This window comes from Durio zibethinus, chromosome 28, assembly GCF_047325235.1.
Source record: "Durio zibethinus cultivar Kanyao isolate XHJ-2024 chromosome 28, ASM4732523v1, whole genome shotgun sequence".
Taxonomy (NCBI): Eukaryota; Viridiplantae; Streptophyta; class Magnoliopsida; order Malvales; family Malvaceae; genus Durio; species Durio zibethinus.
This window is the reverse complement of record NC_143189.1, coordinates 11,706,247-11,729,966: the sequence shown is the minus strand read 5'-3', so window position 1 is coordinate 11,729,966 and position 23,720 is coordinate 11,706,247. Positions and strand designations below refer to the sequence as shown.

General features: G+C 31.3%; 3 protein-coding genes across 8 annotated transcripts; all 3 read left to right on the top strand.

Annotated features, from left to right (window-relative positions):
- Positions 1 to 2,308: 2,308 nt before the first annotated feature.
- Positions 2,309 to 7,328, top strand: LOC111280867 (uncharacterized). Of its 5 annotated transcripts, none has more exons than XM_089757389.1 (8): positions 2,309 to 2,543; positions 3,784 to 3,910; positions 4,415 to 4,454; positions 5,229 to 5,314; positions 5,401 to 5,616; positions 5,717 to 5,777; positions 6,489 to 6,683; positions 7,016 to 7,328. In XM_089757389.1, exons 4-7 carry the CDS (start codon positions 5,246 to 5,248, stop codon positions 6,527 to 6,529), a joined length of 387 nt encoding a protein of 128 aa, XP_089613515.1. In that variant the 5' UTR covers positions 2,309 to 2,543; positions 3,784 to 3,910; positions 4,415 to 4,454; positions 5,229 to 5,245; the 3' UTR covers positions 6,530 to 6,683; positions 7,016 to 7,328. The 5 variants fall into 5 exon arrangements, with proteins under 5 accessions (XP_089613515.1, XP_089613513.1, XP_089613514.1 ...); XM_089757387.1 differs by having other exon boundaries at positions 4,415 to 4,457; XM_089757388.1 differs by having other exon boundaries at positions 3,784 to 4,497.
- A 4,873-nt stretch (positions 7,329 to 12,201) lies between these two features.
- LOC111281248 (RNA-binding protein csdA-like) lies at positions 12,202 to 13,999 on the top strand. 2 transcript variants are annotated; one of them, XM_089757142.1, is made up of 4 exons: positions 12,202 to 12,353; positions 12,458 to 12,817; positions 13,416 to 13,527; positions 13,645 to 13,999. In XM_089757142.1, exons 2-3 carry the CDS (start codon positions 12,471 to 12,473, stop codon positions 13,504 to 13,506), a joined length of 438 nt encoding a protein of 145 aa, XP_089613268.1. In that variant the 5' UTR covers positions 12,202 to 12,353; positions 12,458 to 12,470; the 3' UTR covers positions 13,507 to 13,527; positions 13,645 to 13,999. The 2 variants fall into 2 exon arrangements, with proteins under 2 accessions (XP_089613268.1, XP_022724681.2); XM_022868946.2 differs by having other exon boundaries at positions 12,259 to 12,353; positions 12,463 to 12,817.
- A 4,266-nt stretch (positions 14,000 to 18,265) lies between these two features.
- On the top strand, positions 18,266 to 21,273 carry LOC149510773 (uncharacterized). The gene is made up of 8 exons (XM_089757084.1): positions 18,266 to 18,514; positions 18,593 to 19,058; positions 19,278 to 19,420; positions 19,515 to 20,023; positions 20,111 to 20,473; positions 20,556 to 20,660; positions 20,783 to 20,876; positions 21,028 to 21,273. The coding sequence occupies exons 1-8, from the start codon at positions 18,266 to 18,268 to the stop codon at positions 21,271 to 21,273; spliced, it is 2,175 nt and encodes a 724-aa protein (XP_089613210.1).
- The last annotated feature ends 2,447 nt before the right edge of the window (positions 21,274 to 23,720 follow it).

The window sequence follows — 23,720 nt, the reverse complement described above, 5'->3', positions numbered from 1 at the left end:
TTTTTAAAAATTTAAAGGATATAATTATAATAAAATAAAAATATTTATAATTATAATTTAAAAATATAGTGAACAATAAAAATCATTTTTATCAATACAAAAATTTCTTCGCATCCCTACTTATATTTGTATTTATATGTATATATTATAAATAAATATAACGTTTTTGTTTTGTGTACTATTAATTTTCATAATTATAGTTTTACGTATTATAGGAAATTTAAAGTTTTTAAAACAAAAAATGCTAAAATTAAATTAGTTTTTAGAAAATTTAAGAGTAAATTATTTTCATAATCTCTAAATTTAAAAGTAAATATCATTTTGATCCTTAAATATTAAAAAGTAAACTATTGATACTTATAATTTTATGGTTCTATTAATAAAAACGTTAATGTAACCATTAAATGTCGGCTTTTAACTTATTATTAAGTCAAAGATAAAATTACAAAAAAAAATAATGATAAATTTTTTTATTTAAACTAGTAATTTTGTTAATTATATAAAATAAAATTATTTTTATCCTTAATTTTGTTAGTAAATATATTTTTTAGTTTAATTTGAGGATATGAAAAAGAAGTTTGTATTTTAAAAATGAAAAATACCTATTTTAAAAAAATTATTTATTATTTTTAAAAAATAAAATTAGACTATACATCATCATAATTCTTTTTTGTGTATTTGTCATTTATTTTACAATATTTTATCATCATATAATAATTCTTAAAAAATCAAGCTCTTCTAGTTATAAAATATTAATACATAATTTTTAATGAAATATTATAAATTTAACACTATCATTTATTAATAAAAAAATTACAAATTTAATTACTTAAATTACAACTAGAGATTTTCATGAAGCAAGTCAAACTTAGAAAGACATTTTTAAATCTCACTTAAGGTCTAGTTTGATTCATCAATTAAATTTTTGAGTAGGCCCATTTTACTATTAAAATTTAAAATAATATTTTTATATTAATATTTTAAATATATTTTAAAATTTAAATTAAATAAAAATATAAATATTTTCTTGATAAAATAATTTAAAAAAGTAATGCCTAAACTTTCAAAATTATGTTTAAAATTCAATTTGAGTTAAGTTTAACTTGTGAATATGGTTTACAATTCAATTTATGAGTAAGTTTAATTGCAACTTAACAAATCTTTTCAAAAAATTTTAAAAATATTAATTGATATAAAAATTAGCATCACAATAATAATAATAATAATAATAATAATAATAATAATAATAATAATAATAAAGATATATAAGAATTGATATCTATAAAAATAAATTAAAAAATGAATTTTATCAAATTTGAATTTCTTTTATAATTATTTTATCTCTTAATCTCAAATTTATAATATTATTGATCTATTTCTTACATTGTAATTTTTCTTTTTATTTTTTATTTAAGTTGATTAAATTGATCGGATGACTGTTTCGTTATAATCATAAAATATAAAATTAATATATTATTTTTTTAAAATTTAAAAACCAAAATGATATTCACTCTAAAATTTAGAGATCATACAGGTAATTTATCCAAAATTTTGTTATTAGTCAAATACTTTTTCTTTTTGAGAAAAGAAAAAATCAAGTGAAATACTATAAACACTTTAAGCAGCAGGAGCTGTAAAATTAGTTTTGTAAAGACCATCATCAAAAAGAAAAAAAAAGAAAGTTAAAAGACACTGACGGATCGCAGGAAATGATTTCTTGAATAAGAAATCCAACGGTCTTGATTTTATGGTTGTACGCAAAATAAATTACAACTGACTGTAGTCTAACCCTTTCATACTTTCCTATCCCACAAGATCCTATCACCTTCCTAACTGTATAAATAAAATATTAATACTTATAAATTATTTGAATTTAATTTAAATAAAATTAAAATTTAATTATTATTAAATTAAATTTAAATTTAAATAATTCAATTCATCTTTCAAGTTAAATTCAAATATTTTTATATTTGATTGGTATAATTTATAAATCTAATTAAATTTTTATATTTAAATATATTTTTATTATTTTAATTAATAAAATATTTAAAACTCAAATTTAAATACAAATAATTAAATTTTTATCAAATATAAAAATTAAATTTATTTTTATTTATTAATTAAATTTCATTAAACAATCCGAATAACTCAATTTTTATTTAAATTAAACTCAAATTAAAATAATTAAATTAAATTAAATTCAAACTAAATTTTGAATCTTAAATTTTAAATTAAACTTAAACTAAAACTTAATATTATATTTAACTCGAGCTCAATTTATTATACTTCAACCATCCCCGAACAAAAAATCTGTTTCAAAGAGGCGAAAATCTTCTAAAGATCTTTCTTAAAGAGACAGAAACAGATATTTTATTGAGAAATGAAAATTTATTTATTTATTTATTTTGGGTTGTACTATCTTGATAAAGAGAATGTCTTTAACATGTGTGAAAATGTCTGAGGATGTTTGGTTAACTTGTCTTACGCATGCATTGTCCACTGAAACTGAAGAGATTATGGGTCTTCTTCTTGGGGATGTTGAGGTTTGTCATTTTTTTTTTCTCTTATATATATTTTACATAAAACCCACCGCACAAAATCCGATCTTTTTTTATTTATTTTAAATTATGGGTTTATTTTGTAATGTACTTTGTATATGGTGCTGATGTTGGTTGGCGGATTAGTGTTGAGATTCTTTGTATTTTTTGAATTGTTAACTGGAATGGGTTCTTGGATTTTTTTTCAAAATTTAATCATACTCTTCCAAATTGTATTCTTTTTTATTTATATGCTGTGGGTTATACTTGAATTCAAGCTTTATCCTTTTGCTTTGTTTTTACACATTTGTCTGCTTATAGTGAGAGCAGAATTAAAATTGCAAATACTATGCTTTTTATTTGTTTATTTATATGTTGCATCTTTATTTGATTTCAAAGTTAATCTGTATCTTTTTCCTTATAAAATTCTGTGCTTGTACTTAGATTGATGCTTGTCCCCGATTTCATGCAGACTTCGGTGTTGGTTGTTATTACTTCATTCCTCTTTAATAAAAATATAAAGTTACTGTTTTCGAAATTCTTGCTTTGATTGAACTTCAGTTTGTTTTTCAAGTTTTAGGTGCTTCTTCCTAGCCCTTTGGTGTTGATTTTCTTCTGCTTCTCTTTTTGAAAAGAACAAAGTTCAGGTCGATAAATATATGTCCTCTTTTATCCCACTTAATTTACGAATCTGTAAATTAACAATGTAGTCTTGTTCTATTCGAGCCTCAAAGGCTTTGTTGGAAATGTTGAGAAGTTGTTTACGTCTTAGGTTTTTATTAATGGACTGTGATTTTTACAAAATCTAGTTTAGTTTGGTTAGCGCAGATAAACTAAAGAAGTTCACACCTTACTCTTTCTATTGAACTTATTTAAATGCCTTTTTTTTTTTGTTCTGATGTTGATGTGGACAATGCAGTTTCGGGTTATTGTTAAACATCATTAGCAAATGTATGTTTGATGTAATTCACAAAAACAATGTTGGAAGTGTATCTACCTTTTGTTCACTTTGACTTTGTGGATCTTTGCATCTGAGGAGCATTTTCACTGAAATACAAAGAGTATCAGGAACATTTGGACCTCTGTATACAGGAAATAATTAATGATTGATCTGGTCTTTTTAATCCTTCATTTCGTACCAAAGAGTATAAGAGCTTTAATATGATGGTTTTGCTCTTTAGTCGTTTTCTTTTTTGAGTTATATGACTCAGTTTATGATACTTTCATCTCTTGTTGCAAATTTTAGTGCTCAAAAGATGGAAATTTCATTGCAATGATACAGGGAGCATAACCACAATCATGATCTGATTGGCGAAAGGACCAAGTCGAGACAAATCCTGAACAGTTGGTGGCTGCATCAGCTAAAGCTGATATATCCTTAATCTTTGTGCATTTATTCCATCTTTGTTTTGGAAATAAATCAGTGTTCAATTTTTGTGTTCATTACACTATAAAAATTAGTTATCTAGACCCTTGCTTTTTCCTTTGTCGTGATTCCTTAGTGATGACTTAAAATCTTGTAATTTATTAACATGTGTCAAAAAGAAATAAGTTTATTTGTTATCTGCATTATGAAATATTATTGCCTAAAGATCTGAAGCTTTAGTTGGTATAAATGTGCTTGGACCATGTATAATGTGGCATGATAATTTTTTTCTGCTTACCTGCTTTCACTAAAAGCCATTGAACTGCTAACCTAAAATCTTAGCCATTGAAGTGCTAACCTAAAGTCTTCCTCTTCCCAGCTTACTATAAGCCCTTCTGGCATAAAAACATAGAGCTACTCTAGTTTTGATTATAAATATCATTTGCATGTTCTGATGCATAGTACAATGTTCAAGGTTGTTACTTTGTTGTGAAGTTAACTTCAAGGCACAGAATGACTGCATCAACTGGCAAAACAACAAGAGTGACTGGGTGGTACCATTCACATCCCCATATTACAGTTCTTCCTTCTCATGTTGGTTTGTTTTGAACAATTAGTTTTCTTTATGTAAAATTTAATATGTTGCTCTTGCCTTTTGCTAAGAAAAATATATTAGTCTGTTTGAAGCTCTATGCAAAATAAGCTAGGAGAGTGATGTGATTTTTTTTATACTTTGTGAACTGAAATCAACATGTATTATAATGCTTCAGCTTTGTTTGCTGTTTCCTTTCAGTTTTAACTGAAAAATTTCACTTCACATACAATTATCTTTGCAAAATCCTAAGTTTTGTTCATTGTTTGCTTCAGAAAATTTATTAATATCTTGTATCATGAATCATTGAATGGACTTAGTCCATTTTGGTTGTCTAAGTTATACAATTTTCTAGCACACTTTCCTTTACATTGGCTGCGTTCTAAATTTAATCCATTGGTTTCCAAATTAAGATGCTCGATTTTTTTAGTTGGGTGTAATTTTCAGCCTTGGAAGTGTGGGACCACACTCCTTAAAATTTGAACCTGTGACAATGTGTAACTGAGCTAAGAGTGCTTGCTTATTGTGAAACAAGACTGTGAAGAAGACGATTCTTCATATGTTATCAATCTCTGCTGTATGCACTGTTGGATTGTGAAGTATTGAACCGAACTTATTGGCCATTTTATTTGACTGAAGACTGCCTTTAGTTATTTCTTGTTAGATAGATAGCTGCATGTTTATCATTTGTTGCTGGACACTGAAAGTATCATCCACCCCACACCTTCTGCAGATGTGCGGACTCAGGCAATGTATCAACTTCTAGAATCTGGATTTATTGGGTTAATATTTTCTTGTTTTAGTGAAGATACAACCAAGGTTAGTACTTCATACTTGCTAAATCAAAACTTGTAAAAAAGTTTGTTAACCTTGGAAAGCCCAAAATGGAATTGTGATAATTTCAGGTTGGACGAATCCAAGTAATTGCTTTTCAGTCATCAGATAGGAAGCAGAGTCATGTTTCAAGATCTGTTGCTTTATCTCCTGCGAATAGAAGTTCACTTATTGATCTTGAGTCATCTTTAAGTTCTGAGAATGCATTGATGACGTCTGGATCTGCAAAAGTAGATAGTCCTGTGCAAGACACTGTTAATTCCAGATCGATTCAAGGATATAGTAGGGTACAATTTCTGATTGTAAAAGTTAAAATTTGTCATATTATGTTATGATTTTAGGCCTCTTAAACCAGCTAAAATTAGCGGGAAATAAGGAATGTTTCAGGTGATGGAACGGAACCTATTTCTATATTATGCTACATTGGATTTTAGTTGGAGTAAAGGAGGTGATTCTTGTTTAAATTTGTTATTACTTTGCTTAATTTGTCTCTAGTATATCATATATCATTTTCTTTCTTAGCGGTCTCTCTAAGTTCCTTGCTAAGAATTTTTCTACTTTGAAAAAATGAAAAAGCTTTTTACTTCTAGGCAAACCCTGGGCCATTCCTACGGTTGTTGTCTGCATAAGGAAAAGCTTGAACAGAAAACAACAATCTGATCCTTTTCTCGCTATGTAGATCAGTTGTATATATCTATTGCTCTGTTGTGCTCTATTTCATATCTTATCATATCCTCCATAAGGTCAATAAAACCAAAGTGCTTTTCTATCTTCTATGTGGGATAATAGAAGTATATTTGTTTGCTTGAAAATTATAAATGGTGCCTAAGGATTCATATTGTAATGTCTTATCTGTATGTTTGCTGGAGAATAAAACATGATGAATGCAATGCTATAGATTTAGCTTTTAAATTATAATTGAGGTTTTCGCTCTTTTGGAGCATGTGTTCTAGATAAGATATGATGGCCTTTGTTGTTCATTTGTTACTAATGGGGTTAAAATGGGCTGGGTATCTAAAACCTTGTGTTTCAAAATACTGGTGACCACTCTTAAGTTTGTTCATGTACTTATTTGTTTCATGCTTTTATGCTCTGCATCATAGTTTATGCTTCTTTTTCCTGGTTCTTTTTCAAATTTGTGTATATGAATTTTGAATAGGGTGTGGCACAATCTGTAGACTTGAGAGGTTTCTTCACTAATGCTGATGCCAGTTATCTAGGGTGAGAGCAAAGTGGAGGAAACCATAATACCAATAATATACAGAGTGCTATTGTTGATATTGACCCCATGGATACGTCAGAAAGCATGCAAGAAGCCATGAACCGGTCAAATTTGGACATGAGGTATACATGAGTATGTACTTGATCTCTTGATACTTTTTTTTTTATTTTGGAATTGTCACTTGCAGCTCTTGGATTTGTGCAATGATTCAGATTATTTGGCTGGCATATGCACTCAGACACATATACATGCATGCTTGTGTGCTTCGGCGTATGCCTACACCACTAATGATATGATTTCTCTTCGGAAAAGCATGTTTCTTATAAAACCAAAAACGAAGAAATTGGTTTACCATCCATAGATAGATCATACATTGAAGTTTATTTCTGAATTAAATCTCTAAATTTATATATGTTTTCTCCTCCTGGTGATTATTGCTCATCATTTGAGCCCGTTTCCTTTAGGTTGAATGTATTTTTGGGTTTATCTACCGAACTTCTCCAACTTGGATGTTGGCGTCCCAGTTCAAGACATTTCTGGAGGCCGAATTGCAAAGAGAGCATGTTAGCGACTGCTACCTTCGTGTTATTTCCAAAAGGAGATTCCTGAAGAGAAGCTAGAATGATTCAATGGTATTGTACATAATCTTGTTCCATAAATAATGTTCATTATTTATCTATAATGTATGTACAAAAAATTTAGATGAAAAACAAATCCTTAGTGATTAAATTAAGACTATTATATCTTTTAGTTATTTGAAACTACAAGTAATTTGTTCATTGATTTGTTCTATGATTGCATTAATTGAAATATATTGAAAGTTATACTATGGTGATTGTAATATACACAACCAAATCGATAAAAAAAAACATTTACATGAAAAAGGTATTGTAATTAACACATTAAGACAACCGCGTTTTTCGAAGCATGTCATTCATTAAGGATGTTATTGTTTTCAATCTTTTTTTATTTATATAATTTATAAGCTAATTAAATTATAAAACTTGATTTGGTTTTGGGATTATGCAACGTGTTGATTACTAAATTAAAAAATCAATATTATATTAACAACTTAATAGTTGATGTACATATACCTATAATTAATAAATAAAATGTTTAAGTTTTAATATATCTTTTGTAATGTCTCAGATGAAAAAAAAAAATCTCACCAAGTTAGCCGACCCCTATAGCTTTAGGTTTATTTGGCTTAAAATTTGTTTAAATTTTACTATATTTTTGATGCAGTGCGATTGAATTCATTACATCATTATTTGAATTTAAATATTAGTTTTGATGAGATTAATTTAACATAAATTTTTCATTAAAATTTTTTTTAATAATAATTATAATAAATTTTTTATTATTTTAATTTTACCGTGTATCCAAATGGAGGCGTATTATACTTGAAATGGTTCTCTTTTTCATACTGTTGATCTGATAGTCGTATGATCCCCACGGCCCCTTCTCTAAACCTTAAGGTTGTGCATTTAAATTCCTTTTCAGATTTACATATTTGTCGCATACATGATCTTAACAGGTCAACTATGTCGGCTCTCAACTACAAAAGCTCTTCTACTCATTTATCAAAAAAAAAAAAAAAAAAGCTTTGAAATCATTTTGATCGAAATTAACAATATTGTCATCGTCATGGACTCAATGATAACAATCTTTACCTTATGGAGTGGAAGTAGTTAATTTTTTTTTTTTTTTTTAAGAAAAAGACTCTAACCTTCTTAAAAAATTGTCTGCAATTATGTATATATATATATATATATATATATATTACGGATTCTGACTTAATACTTAGAATCCTTATGATCTTAGGTTTGGAGTTACTTTCTTCTAACATAAGTCAACTTAAAATACAAACGAATAAACATTAAAACAAATGAAAGGATAGAATGCGCAAATTTAAAAAAACAAAAGAATAAAAGAATTGTTAAAATATGTACTGTATTTTTCCCGAAACAAAAGTGTTTGAATCATTAAAAATAAATTACGTTCATCATTTGATTAAGTAACTAATTTTTTTCTTTAAAGAGATATAAATTCACATTTCTCGTTATTAATATATATATATATATATGTATAATAAATATTTTTTGTTCAAAAAGAAATAAAGGAACAAGAAAAGAAAATCTCTTTTACAGAAAAACATACAGCAAATTAATGGCGAGTGCATCAGTGAGTGACAAAACAAAAAGGGAAAAAGTATAAGATTGGTGAGGGAGAAATAAAGGGAGGAATATAAGATGGTCGTGGCCATGCATGGAAACGATTCCCAAGGCGAATCGGATCAGCCCACTTCCCTGTGCTCTTTCTTTACAGTTTGCTCTCTTCTTCCTTTACCGTTCTTCAAGAGAATGGAGGCCAGATATCTTACTTATTATCCCTTCATTCATGTATTAATTCTTTTTTTTTCTCTTTCTTTCTTTTGGGTTTGGAGAGAAAGAAAACAAAGTGGCCGCAGAAAGGAGGAAAAGAAAAAGATGGTCAAAATCAAAACCTCGAAGGCCTTGTTATTCCCTCATCAGCACCTTCAAACCCATCTTTATTGAAGTTCACCATTTGCTCTTCCTTTTTCTCTCTTTTTGGTTTGTCTTTTCCTCTCTTCTTTTTTTTTTTTTTTGGTTCCCTCCCTCCAAATCATATCAAGAGATAATGAAAAATATGCATTGCATGATTCCATTTGTATTCCATTTAGGTGCTTCCTTTTCTAATCTTTTTTTTTTTTTCTTGAGAATACTGAATTCTAGTAATATTCTAAATCGAAGGGAGGGCTTGACAGCCCATGCATAAGACCAAAACCCAAAATACAAAGGTTAATGCATGCATCTTCAGCAAATAAATAAAGCAACACTCTTTATTATCCTGCACCAAAGGACTAAAGCTAGTAACCCTCTACCCCCATATAGCCAAAACATTGAAAAAAATGGGAAAAAGGAGCCCCCTCATTTCTAATACTCTTAAGAGCAAAAAAACCAAAAGCCCACATCCGTAGAAAATGACCTTTAATAATGCAGCAACAATAACTTATAATTTGCTTAAGTTTTCCATTGAGTTATATGCTAAAGCAAAATAGATTGTACACTCAAATGTTAGAATTTGGCATGCAATGCAATGAGATTTATAATACTGACCACAAATTATTGTGTAGGTACTAACAAAAGGTTAATCCAACTGGTGAGGAGAGTAGCTCCTTTTCTTATAAATTAAGATTCGATTTTTATGTGAAATGCTTTGAAAGTACAATCTTAAATGTATCAAATCAATGCAGTAGAGTATGTCTTAAAATCATCAGAAAAGAAAAATAGATTCAAATAAAATTTAAGGATATCCTGATTATGCATATTACAAAAAAATTTAAGGCTTATTTCTTTTTTTTTGGCCACATTTTGCTTAAGGGGATTGAGATTGAGATTGCAATTGCCACACTACAGGAAGAGGGTCCCTGATGCCAATGGTCAATGAGGCTTTTTCTAAGGTTTATGGTTTCAGTACTTGATTGAACAGAATTTTGGGATTAGCTATGTTGTGCTTATAGGGTAACAGAATCTCTTGTTTGCTTTATATGGGATCCCGATTTTGTTGGGCTGCTGGCTACGCCTACATGCCTAAATCAATGTGGTCGCTATCCCACCTGTGTTTGAGTGTTTGACTACAATATAGTACGTTATGATTGAAATGTAAGCAAAATGAAAGTATATAGATATGGTATTTAATTTCACAATTCTTTAAAATGTTCTTTTGAAAATGAATGGAAATTTTATTTTAACACTGTCGTCTCTAGATCTGAAAATGATTTGAATACGAAAAATTCGCTTGATTCACTCCAAACCCAAAACGATCCAATTTGATTTGATAATGAAAAATTAGCAATTTAAATTAGCTCAATTTAAATTTAAAAAAATTTGAACTTAAAATAATTTAGATCCGAATATTTAAAAAGATTAAGTCAAAATGATCAAAATTTAAATTAATTTTATTTAAAAAATTAGCAACTTGAATTAAAATGATTCGAATCTATATCATTCAAGTGTCAAATTTAAATGAACTAACTATCAAAATATTTAAAACCAAAATAATTTGAATCCAAAACAATCCAACAAAAAATGATCTGATCCAAGTTGATCACGACCCATCCAATAGCTTAATTTCTTTACCATCGTCTCATGTCATTATTAGTTTATTAAAATTTTAAATTCCACTTTTATATAAGTGTCCATGCATATAAATCTCTTTTCTTTTTAATTAAGAAGCAAAGTTTTGGCCTGTTCAAAGAGTTAATTTGATTTTTTTTTTCAAAATAATAAAAAGTAAAGTTTGACTTGAAATTTTGTATTAGAAACAAGAGTATCATATGTAGAAGAGAAAGTAATGAATTAGAGTCCTAGAGATTTGGTAATTAAATCCCTAAATTTGTTACAGTACTTTAACCGTTTGGGGAGTTGTTACTGGTTTTACTTAAGAGTTACCATCATCTATGCCGTAGGCATTTTGGTTTGGTTTGGTTTGGTTTGGTTTTAGCAACATTTAGACTGAGAATTGAATGTTGATGCATTACTTATCTTAAAAATGAAAAATAAAAATCTTTTTCTGTTGAAATTATAAATATGCTAACTATACTTCAATTGGAGCTATTGATTCTTTAGACCACGTAATAAGTTCACAAGGACATTAAGCAGGAATATTGTATATAATCCCCCACTTTAATGTCACAAGGAAATATGCATTGGGTTGCGAAATCATGTAATATTAATATAAAAAATGAGCTAAATTATTTCTACTTCTAAATTTACCAAAAAAATTTAAATTTAATAACTTATATATTTATATCACGTTTGAATTGTGTTAAATATATATAAAACATGAAAAATTATAGTGTAAAATTCATCTTGACTTCACAAAACATATATTTTTTAATTTTTTGCAAAAATCATATGTAATTTTTATTGAAATTTTAATTATATCATTTTTGTTTATTTTTTATATAATTTTTATGATACGTTTAAAGTTATAAGGTCTGCAATAAACTATGTATATGTGCATGTATCTCGTGACCATTACATTCTTATAAAAGAGGCTTATCAAGGTGTGCAGCACCAATATTTTTATAACCCAATGACCTCCTTTTTTATATTTGATGTAGAATTGGAGTACCTTGTCTACTCTCTTTGAAAGGCTTGGTATGACATTCTCCCTCACATAATCTCATAATGCCCATGTCTCGGAGACTGACCACTTTGCTTATCTCCCTCAAGGCACTTGGCATGGGTCGAACGGTTTAAAACTTATTCTAAAACCACTTGTCATGTGACTATAACCCTTTTCCCCACAAAACCGACTTATCAGAGTATGCAGCACTAATGTTCTTATAGCCTAGTAACTCTTATTTCATGTGTGATGTAGGATTTGAGTATCCTGCTTACTCTCTTTTGGAGCACTTCGTGTGACACATGCACTAAGCTACTAAATTATAATGGTATCTCCAATACCCTAAAAAGGAAGCCGAAGCAGTTACCCAAAATTTCAAAATTTCCTGTCTTTGGAATCACAGCCGGAATTTTCCTTTATCTCTTTTCTTCCTTTAGATTTTATTGTTATATAATTATTTCATTTGTCAAGGCTAAATGAGAAGAATACGAAAAAGGACATACAAAGCCCTCCATTTTTTCCTTTTTAAGTGGTCTAAGTATTTGTATATAAAGAGCTCCTCCTTGAGTCATTCCTTCAAGGATTCCTTCGACTTCACCCTCTTGATTAGATCATTCAAGTCATCATCTTTCCATTATTCTAATTAAGGTTGATTTTCTTTCTATCTCCTTATAATCTTGTCACTTCAAATCTTAATTTTTTTTGAGACATTGTATTGTTGTCACCTGTTGAATTAAAAATTTTTTTTCCAGAGTAGTAGTAAACATGAGCAGGCCAGGAGATTGGAACTGCAGGTCATGCCAGCACCTCAACTTCCAAAGGAGGGACTCCTGCCAACGTTGTGGGGAATCTCGGTCAGGTGACTTTGGTGGCTACGGTGGGAGGGGTGGCTCCTCGTTTGGGTTCACCACCGGCTCGGATGTTCGACCTGGCGACTGGTACTGTACTGCTGGAAACTGTGGCACCCACAATTTTGCTAGCCGTTCCAGCTGCTTCAAATGTGGTGCATTCAAGGATGACTCTACTGGAGGTTTTGACTGTGACATCCCACGTTCAAAAGGATTTGGGGGTAATCGATCCTCATGGAAATCTGGCGACTGGATTTGTACCAGGTGAAATTCATGTTACATCTTTGTTTCAAATATTTGACTACGGCATTTTTACGAGCTTTGAACTTGAACCCTCTAAGCTATTAACTTTTTTTTTTTAAATCATTGTTCCAAGCCGTAAACATATTTGTAAATTTCAATTATAATTGAACTCAAAAGTTTAGCATCGTTGATTCATCGTCTAGAATTCAAATCCTATCAGCTGTAATCATTTCTTTTTATCCCAAAACTGCTTTTTTTTTTTTTACCAAAAGAAGTTTTCAATCATAATTAACTTAGAGAAGCTGCTAGCTGGCTTAGATAAATAAAGTGGCATGTTCTATTCTCTATGTTACAATGGCCTGCTTTTTCCTTACACAACTTTGCTTTTGGTTTTTCTACAGCCGGATTCTGTTCTTTGAAGGCTTTTGTTGTCACTGCATATATCTTTCTTTTCCATGATATATTTTCTTTTGACTGCTTTTGGAAGCTAGGAAGTATTTGAGAATATTTCTTTCTCCACTCAGTGTTTGAGTAGAAAACTGAAAAGAAAAGAAAAAACTCTGTATGTACTTATTCTTATGGAAATTTCAATGCAACTTGAATATTTGATGGATCGCAGGTCAGGATGCAATGAGCACAATTTTGCTAGCCGGATGGAATGTTTCAAATGCAGTGCCCCAAGGGACTTTAACAATAGAACTTCATACTAAAACCATGCTATCCATCTTTGGGTACATTTTCTTGACCTTATTCTTCAATGGTTCTTTCTTTATTTTTTTTTTAACTTTTAGTTTCTCATTCATTTTGACTACAATTCTAATCAATACATATGTGGCTCGACTTTTTAGGTGTTGCAACCAACTAAGAGAGACTAAAATGAGAGAATATTACTGCTTTTTCATGATTGTATTCATTTGGGTTGTGCTAGAAATTTAAGGATGAAGGAAAAAAAAAGGGGTGTAAAAGCCCTTTGTTGAACACCACCAGAAGCAATTTGTCCTTCAGCATTTTGTCATGTTTTTCCTATAAGAATTATATCAATGTAGGACTTTTTTGGTGATGATGCTTTCAATCTATCGTTTACTGTTTTTCCTTTTTGCTTTTATTTTAGAGAGTTTATTTATATTGTAATGGTGCTTGGCTTTCTTAAAAGAAGATGATTCTCTTCTCTTTTCTCATTAGCAGAAATTATGATTTTGCATAAACTCCAGAGAAATATTTTAAAAAAAAAAAAACAAGAATCTCTCTCTCTCTCTCTCTCTCTCTATATATATATATATATTATTTATAAGTAAATTTTGCTTTTCAAAAGGCTGAGGGACAATATCTAGTGATCCCATTATAATTTTTTTTTTTTTTTTAAAAAAAAGCTAATTATGAGCAACAACTAGATTGCATAGCTTTAAAAGTACATAGTTGATTGTACAAATTATTTCTTTTTATATATTTTATCATTTAATTACTGTTTTGGGAAGAATGGTGTGGAAGATAATTTTTTTTATTTGAAAATTGATTATTAAAATTAAAAATTTAATATTCTATTAAAAGATAAATAAATAAGGATTGTTGACAAAGAGGGGTTTCTGCTCTGTCTATTACACTGGCTTGTCATCTTGCTATTCGAAGGGGATGGAGTAATTTATGGGTGGAATCAGACCACAGTGAATTGGTGCGACAGATTAATGTCAATTGGGATTAAAAAAGAACATACTTCTTGGTGTCTAATTTAGACAAGTAAATTGAAAAAAAAAAAAAAGAGTAACCAATTTAGACAAGTTGTTATCAGGCAAAAAGCTAAGTACATTTAAAACATAAATATCACATTGGATTCCCTTTTTGACCTTATTTGTATTGTATCTCAGAAAGTTTACATGTTGTGGATTCAAAAAAGCAACGATTTTCCGCTACCAACTTTACTTGTTAATTTTATGCTTTAACCAAAGATTCTTGTCTTTCTTTCCAGCTAGCTTTATGTTACCTCATTTTATGTTTAATTTATCTTTATTGATTTAAAGAAATGTCCTGTCTTATTTTGGCTAGTTAACAAGGAATTTTTTAAAAGATTTTTTTTAATACGAGATTCGTTGTAACAATTTTGAATCTCGAATAATTCGGAATTGAGTTAGGTTGGATCTAATAAAAGAAGCAACCTCTCTTAATACTTATTTTTTTTATTTACAATATTTGAAATTATTTAAAAGAAATCAAATTCTTTATTATTAGAATCAACAGATGTTAATTATTTTAAGTAAATTTATCCATGGTTTAAATCTTCTATAAAAATTTTAGATTTGAAGCTTAGATATTAAATTGTTAATAAAAAAATTTTTAAATTTAAATTTAATTTAAATATATATTTATATATATACTATTATTTAATATTTTTTATATTTTAATATATTTTAAAAAATTTTCGATCATTTTAAATATTGAATCGAAACTTAAGAAGAACCTTAAGAAAATTGACAAGACCTAGTGTCACAGACCTAAAGAAAAGTTCTGAATCTCACATCGAACATAATAGGAAGGTCACTGGAGTATAAAAAGGTTCACACTACCTCTGCCTTATGAGGTGTATTTTGTAAGACAAAACCATAAGGTCAGGGAGGCCAGAGCAGATAATACCTCACAAGGGTGTAAACCGTGACAGGTAGGCTGATCTGAAACGTCGAAAGGGTGAATGTCCGGATCCCGAAGCCACACGAGTTCGAAGCTTAAGTCTCGACCCGTGACACCTAGCTTGATCCGATGGCGTCTCTAATTTTGGGCCCAACACGTTCTCCTATTTGCAAGCACTCAGGTGTACTATGCACCCTTTTAATATTACATTATTCTATGAAAAAGCATATAATATAAGATATGACCATGAATAATATATAAAATCATACCATTATGTACAATAATTATGTTACATAATTAATAATAATAATAGATTAATATTATATGCGAAAATTATTTAATTATTTATGCTAAGTGCTAACAAAGGGTGCCAAATTATACACGAGTGATGATGCCTTCAAGAAAAATACTCAATAGCTAAGTTTGAAACTTTCAAGTTAAGAATTCTAGATTCAAATCTTGATTTAGTGTCTACAGCTTTCTAAAACAATGAATGACATTCTTGTACAAACAATATTAGTTCCAAAATAAAAAAGCAAAGTAGCCCCCTTAATTTTCAAACCCCCTTAAGAAACAAATATTAAATCGATTTGCAGAAATTATTATGGAACAAGAGTAAGATATGTGCCATAATTGGATCCCTCAAACAAGGCTAAAAAAAAAATGGTCATTTTGCTTTCCTATCTTGAATTATATATAGACAGAGGTTTATAAAATTATCACATATATAACTAGTCTTCTCAGGGAATAGCGCTGTGTAGGAGAAACGAAGTTTTCTTCCAATGCAAGTGAGTACTACTTCAGGATTATTTAGATTTCGGTGGTTTTTGAGAATTTAGTGAGTAAAGCAGTTTTTAAGTTTCATAGTGGAGAAAGAAAAGGTGACAATGGAGGACCAGTTGAATGAGAGGTGAAAACGACTGAGATTAACGGATGAACAAAAGGTTTGTATAGTGATGCAAGCGGTTAGGAGTGAAAAGAAAAATGAAATTGGCAAAAATTGGCTGGTTGGAAAGTTGTAACACAAAGTTCCTTCAATAAGGAAACGTTGAAAGGGACAACAACTTGGTTTGGCAATTGGCGAAATAAGTGGAGATTATAGATTTGGAGAATAATCTCTTTTTATCTAAATTCGCTACAATGGCTGATAAAGGAAGAGTGATGAAAGGATCTTCATGGTCCTTCGACAAACAAATAATTCTATTCCAGGAATATAACGGTGAATTGAGGCCAGATGAATACCATTTTAATACTGCCTTGTTCTGGGTTCAAGTATATGAGTACTGCTAGGGATAAGGAACCAGGAGAATGGCCAACGAATAGAAGAGAAGATAGGAATCCTAAAGGCAATGGATACAACTAGAGAAAAAGGAAAATGGCCAAGATTTTTAGAATAAGTGTGGAGATAAAGGTCAGGAAACCTCTACGAAGATTGGTGTTATTACGTGCAGGATATCCCGGCAAGGAAATATGGGGCAAACTAAGTTATGAAAGACTCCCCACTTTCTACTATGTATGTTTTGTTAGGACATACAGAGGAGGAATGTGATCAAAATAAAGATTTGGCGGAGAACAGCCAGGGAGTGCGACAATACAGTGATTGGATGCGAGCATCGCCTCTAAAACAAAAAAGATTTGAATGGCGAAAAGGAGGCAATGGAGCTCGAACAACAAATGACCAAGGTTGGAAACCAAATGTAGAAATGAGAAGCAAGGATAGGGTGGTGGAAACAGCAACCCAAAGTGGTGGACTGGCTCGGAAGTTGCATGTGATTGAAGGCCATACAGATGGAAATCAGCGGGAGGATAAGAGCGAATTATAGCAAGATCCCGAAATACCCGAGATTTCAAATTACAAAATTAAAATCGAGACCAACAACTGTTGGTCTAAGTGATAAAGAATTCAATTCTTTTTAAGTAAAATTTCGATTTTAAATATTATAAATAAAAAAATAAATGTAGGAAGAACTTACTTCTTTTATAAGATTTAATCCGTTTGATTTCAAATAATCGAAACCTAACGTTACTACGGAAAACCAAGGTCCAGACAAAAAAAAAAGTAGAATTGGCGGGGTTTTTAACGTAGAAGAGTCCTTCACAACAATGGAAAATCAAGGACAGCCGGATAGAGTGAATGAGATGGGCCCATAGCTGGGAGATGGTCAAAGACCCCTCACGTGGATTGTGCCTGCAAAATATTAAACATGCAATGGAATCACGTGGTAGTAAGGTTGGTAACTTGGTACATGAGCTACCAAGTGATTTAAAGCATGGAAGTGATGTTGATAATAAAGACATGGAAAGTGGGGCGTGCATGAAAAGGTTTGGTGGAGACATATCTCTCGATAATCTGACAATGTTCCCATGCAAAGTGGGATTAAAATAAGTGGATTAAGACCACAATGGTAATGAAGACACACAAGGAGCAAACGAAAATAATGACCAACCAGGAGATTCTGAAAGTGGATAGAAACAAACACACCTTAAATCAAAATGGAAAGAGATGGCTCATGCGCACAGGGATAAAAAGGTTTGCTCAGAAATTGAACTGGGAAAAAGAAAACTAGCTAACGATGTGGTAATTGACATAGAGATCGACAGCTCTCCTGAAAAAACAAGGAATGAAGAAGGGAGGAAACCTGAGGATTATAACTACCACACAGCGGAGACTGGATCCCAGTCCTGCTAAGCTCAATGAAGTGCTTAGCTTGAAACTGCCATGGGCTTGGGAACCTACGTGCAGTTCGAGCTCTTCAGAGGATACCGAAGAAAAAAGAGCCCAAGGTGGTTTTTCTATGTGGAACCATCTTAAAAAAACAGGATTTGGACGGAATAAAAAGGAAGTGCAAGATGGATGGAGTGCATGGGGTAGATGCAAGAGGCCATAGTGGAGGTTTGGCTCTATTTTGGAAGGAAGTGGTAACTCTAAGTTTAATGAGCTTCTTAAGACATCACAATGACACAGAGATTGTAGATGAAAACGGCCAACAATGGAGGTTATCTGGTTTCTATGGAGAGCCAGACACAAATTCCAGGCATTATACATCAGCTATGCTCAGAAAATTGGCAACAAGCACCAAAGATTATGGGTATGCATTTGTGATTTCAATAAAATTTTGTGGGAAGATGAAAAGGAAGGTGGGAGCCTAAGACTGGAATGGCAAATGAAAATTTTAGGGAAGCCTTGGAAGATGCAAGCTTGCTAGATTTGGGTTTTCAGGGACCAAAATTCACTTGGGAGAGAGGCAGGAAAGCCAAGGCAAGAATAAAGGAGAGGTTGGACATGTGGCTGGCAAACATGGCATGGTGGAGCCTTTCCTAAACCAAGTGGCTCGTCATCTGGTAGCTCCGATTTCTGATCACAAACCCATTTTTTTGGACACGTATGTGAAAAAGGTGATGAGAGGTGGTGGCGGAAAAAGACGGGAAAGGATTTTTGAAGCTATGTGGTCACAAGAGGCCGAATGTGAGAGGATAATAAAAGAGGCTTGGAACACTGACAAGGAGTCTGGCACACGAACAAAAATGGGTAATGTAATGAACAAGCTAAATGGTTGGAGCAAGAGTATTTTTACTAAGGTCCATGTGGAATTGGATGTTTTAATCAAAGAACTACAACAACTCAAAGAACAAGGAGGGGACTGTATGAATTTTTGCCATGAGACATAAACAAAGCACAAAATGAATGAATTAATGGAAAGGGAGGAAGTGTACTGGTTGTAGAGATTAAATATTAATTGGCTGTGAGAGGGAGATAGGAACACGACCTTTTTCCATGATCAGGCCTCACATCGCTAAAAGAAGAATTTTATCAGAGGGCTAGAGGATGAGAATGGGTTATGGCATGATGATGAATTGGAAGTGAGCAAGCAGGCTGAGGGATACTTTAAGGATCTATTTAAATCCCAGAGACCATCTAATTATGAGGAAATTTTGAGGGCAGTAAATCTTCGAGTAACGGACGAGATGAACATATATCTACTTACAGAGTTCAGTCTTGAGGAGGTTTACCGGGCAATTAAACAATTTCATCCCACAAAAACTCTTGGAACTGATGGTATGCCCGCTCTTTTTTTCCAAAAATATTGGCATGTTCTAGGTCACAGAGATTATTAGATTCTGTCTTGATAGTTTAAATGGACGGAGATTAGAGAAGATTAATGACACTAATATAGTACTTATCCCTAAAATTAAAGACCTAAAAAAAATGACCCAGTTTCGCCCAATTAGTCTATGCAATGTTCTTTATAAAATTATTACTAAGGTTCTTGCTAATAAGCTAAAACAGATCCTACCTTCTTGTATAAGTGAAAACCAGAGTGTCTTTATACTAGAAAGATTGATAATTGATAATGTTCTTATTGCCTATGAAATCCTGCATACATTGAAACTTAAACAAAAGGGAAATGAGGGGTGGAGTGCTGTTAAATTAGATATAAGCAACGCATACGATCAGGTGGATTGGGGTTTCTTAGAAGCCATTATGAAGAGGTTGGGCCTTAACGAGAAGTGGATGTCTACTCTTATGCATTGTATTTCTTCTGCCTCTTACAATGTGATTGTAAATGGCACTTTAACTGATTCTATTTATCAAGAAAGTGGACTTAGGTAAGGTGATCCCCTATCACCCTATATATTCATTCTTTGCACAGAAGGATTATCAGCATTTCTTTTAAAAAACCAATTAGAAGGCAGAGTGAAAGGAGTCAGAGCTAGTGTGAAAGGCCCAAGGATCACTTATCTCTTTTTCACGGAAGACAGTTTGCTATTCATGAAGGCAAACCAGAAAGAATGTGAGAGAGTGCAACACTTGCTAAAAATTTATGAGAAAAGGTCAGGGCAGAAAATAAACTATGATAAGTCAAGTTTGCTTTTTAGCCGCAACACTAGTAATGACAAAGTGGAGATGACAAAGAAGCTATTTGGGATCAGAATTACAAGCAATCCTGAAAAGTACTTAGGGTTGCGTATGATGGTAGGGAGAAATAAGAAAAAAGCTTTTCGAGAGATTGTGGAGAAAATGGAGAAAAGAATCCATTGTTGGAGTAACCAGTGGATGTCGGTATTCATAAAGTCAATCCTATAAGCTCTACCAACCTATGTAATGTAATGGTTTTTTGTTCGTACAAAATCTGTACAGTGATCTAAATAGAGTACTTTGTAACGACTGGTGGAAACAAAATGTGGGAAGCAATGGAATACACTGGGTGCGCTCGAAGCACATGTGTCTAAAGCAAGCTGGAAGGTGGACTGGATTCAGAGATTTCGAATGTTTCAATAAGGCGTTGATCGCAAAGCAGGGATGGAGACTATTGCACAACAAGTCTTTTCTGGTTTAGAAGGTTTTAAAAGCAAAATATTTTGCAGGGACAACAATAATAGAGACAGAGGTGGGGCGGCAACCATCTTTCTCATTGTGAAGTACATGCATGGGGAGAGATGTTCTGCAACTGGGTATGAGGTGAAGGGTTAGGAATGGCCAACAAATCCAGATATGGGTTGACAAATGGGTACGGAATATTCATAGCTTCAAACCAACACCCCGGAATAGAGCTAGTGGAGATTACATGATGGTTCATGAACTCATAGACTAGGATGTACACCAATGAAAGGAAGGAATACTGGTGGACCTGTTTTCTACAGAACCAGGAAATGAAATTAATGTGATTCTAATCAGCTCGGTTGACTGCCCATATGTACAAATATGGAACTACACAAAAGATGGACGGTACATTGTTAGGAGCGGGTGCCATCTTCTGGGTATGCAAGGATGGAGCAGTAGAAATGATCAAAGAACAACAAGCGAGGCCGAAACGAGGAGGAATCAGGATGTGTGGAATAAGTTATGGCGGGCTTGACTACCAAATAAAATAAAAATATTTAGATGGAGATTGGATCGTAAGCTGCGACCAGTTTTTGGAATTCTGAAGAGGAGACGAATCATGAATAATGCAAAATGCCCAAGATGTCATAGTTGTGAAAAGACGGCTCTGCATGCAACTAAGAAGTGCACAAAAACAGAGGATACTTGGAAGCTTACTAATCTGGACTGTGAGTGGTTGAGAGAAAACTATCAGAACACCATGGAATGGACATCCCATATGGCAAGATCTTTAGACAACCGTAAATTTGATCTTTGGCTCACCCTCTGCTGGGCAAACTGGAAGAGCATAAATGATGAGGTCAAAAACAACATAAACAGACCTCAACGCTCCACAGTATCCTTTGCTGTAAAATTCACGGTAAATTACCATGAGGCTCAAGAACGACAGATATGCAAACCAGGAAGTGAGAAACCAAGGGATAACCATTACAAAGTCAACATTGATGATGATTTAGAGCTACAACGAAGGAAGGTAGCATTGGAGTGATAATCATGGATCACAAAGGGGATGTCCTAGGTGCAATGTCCAAATTGGTTACAAGCGTAGACAGTGCCATGCATATAAAAGGATTAGCAACAATCCAGGCTATCGACTTTGTTGTTGAAATGGGAATTAACAGAATAGGAGCGGAGGGTGATGCCCTGAGCATTATCAAGCTACTGAAGCATGAGGGACTGGATCTGTCTTCTATTGGAAACATCATGAAAGAGGCACAGTTCAAGCTGCGGCAAATGGCATATTCATATTGTTCCCACGTCAGAAGAGAAGCAAATGAAACAGCCCACACTTTAGCAAAACTAGCAGTAAGAACACATGAAACCAAGTGTTGAGTGGAGGATTACCCAGATTGCATCAGTGCTGTAGTTGAAAAGGATTGTGAGAGCATGAACAAAATTTATATTTGTTTAAAAAAATAAAATTATCACATATATATGCATTAAATTCTAATTTAAAAAATAAAATAAATTATTAAGTGTTCATATAACACAGCTTATAAACTCCACTGTTAAGTATCAGGCCATTGACCATCAATAATTTTTTTATATTTAAAATTATTAAAATTAAATGTTAATCAGTAAAATTAAATTTTTAACATTTTCTAGTGTACTCAACGGGTATTAAGAAGTATGATGATGCTCTACTATCTTTCTCCGCTTGTTCGTTTAATGCTGGATCAAGTTCGAAGGGCTCGGCAGTTACTTTGACCTCATTTAGGCCTTGCCAACACAAGTACTAAACAACAAATGTTATTATCCAAAAACTACCATAGAAGGCCCATGATTTAATTAAAGCAACAGTCCGATTCCAAACTATGAAGGGTCGAGGGTTCTCCTCAACTCTCAATTTCTGAAGCGACTTAAGAAATAATGTTATTGACTTGAGTATTCGTTCAGATAGTATGATTAGTGATGGATTTAAACCAAAAAATTATGTATAAACATTTTTAAAAATAAAAAATAAAAATATTTTGAAAAAAAAATTTTTTTTGGACGCTTCTAAATTTTTTTATATCTTTTTATCAATAAAATTAATAAATTTATTGATAGTTTTTTTTCTTTATTTGTATTAGAAATGGACGCTCCTAAAATATTTCTGGATCAACTATTGAATACAACATATAATGTGACGTTTGAAAATTATATATTTGAGGATTCATATGTTTAATTTTTTCTAAGATGAATTAAGTAAAAAAAAAAAAAGGAAATTTTTATTAATTTAATAATTAAAATAAAAAATTATTATAATTTTTAATTATTAGATTAACAAAATTTTTATCTTTATTTTTTTATTTTTTTGTCAGGTAAATTCTAAATTTCATCCCATCTACGTGATCTTGAATCTCTAACAAATAAAGAAAATTTTAACTTAGCAGTGTTTTTTTTTTTTTTTTTTTGTATTCAATTAAAATAGAAATAAATTAACTTTGAAAAAAGTAAAATATAAGGATAAATTAAAAAAAAATTTAAGAGATCTGTTCTAAAACATTAAATTAAAAAAGTTTTTTATTGATGAAAATTCAATTGTTATTATAAATAACATTACTACCAAAGGCAACATTACTCAATCATTATCAAATTGATACAACCTGTCACTTAATCATTGTCGAATTGATTGCAATATCTTTTTCGGTTGTGAAAATCCATCTAAATGTTATTCTTTATTAGGTTAAACTTAAAAATACCTCAATACTATATAGTATTTGTTAATTCAATATCTAAATAAAATAAAATTATCAATTTAATATTTTAACTTTTATTTCATTATTTATTTTGATATCTCAAACTGCAGTAGTCAATTTGCTAACATATCAAGAGCATTTAATAAGACGTTGATATTTGTAAAAAAAAATTCAATCAATACCACCTTATCAATTTCTACGCCAGCACAAAAAGAAAAAACTTTTTTAAATTTTAAAATAT

Bases quoted from the DNA above. Each gene is read 5' to 3' on its own strand.
- LOC111280867 (XM_089757385.1), top strand. From the start codon at position 4,417: ATGACTGCATCAACTGGCAAAACAACAAGAGTGACTGGGTGGTACCAT. The intron at 5,315-5,400 runs GTTAGTACTTCA...TGATAATTTCAG, and splicing joins TTAGTGAAGATACAACCAAG to GTTGGACGAATCCAAGTAAT. The intron at 5,778-6,488 runs GTGATTCTTGTT...AATTTTGAATAG, and splicing joins TTTTAGTTGGAGTAAAGGAG to GGTGTGGCACAATCTGTAGA.
- LOC149510773 (XM_089757084.1), top strand. From the start codon at position 18,266: ATGGATGGAGTGCATGGGGTAGATGCAAGAGGCCATAGTGGAGGTTTG. The intron at 19,059-19,277 runs GTATGAATTTTT...ATGAATTGGAAG, and splicing joins CAAAGAACAAGGAGGGGACT to TGAGCAAGCAGGCTGAGGGA. The intron at 20,024-20,110 runs GTAAGGTGATCC...ATTAGAAGGCAG, and splicing joins TATCAAGAAAGTGGACTTAG to AGTGAAAGGAGTCAGAGCTA.
- LOC111281248 (XM_089757142.1), top strand. From the start codon at position 12,471: ATGAGCAGGCCAGGAGATTGGAACTGCAGGTCATGCCAGCACCTCAAC. The intron at 12,818-13,415 runs GTGAAATTCATG...GATGGATCGCAG, and splicing joins GGCGACTGGATTTGTACCAG to GTCAGGATGCAATGAGCACA.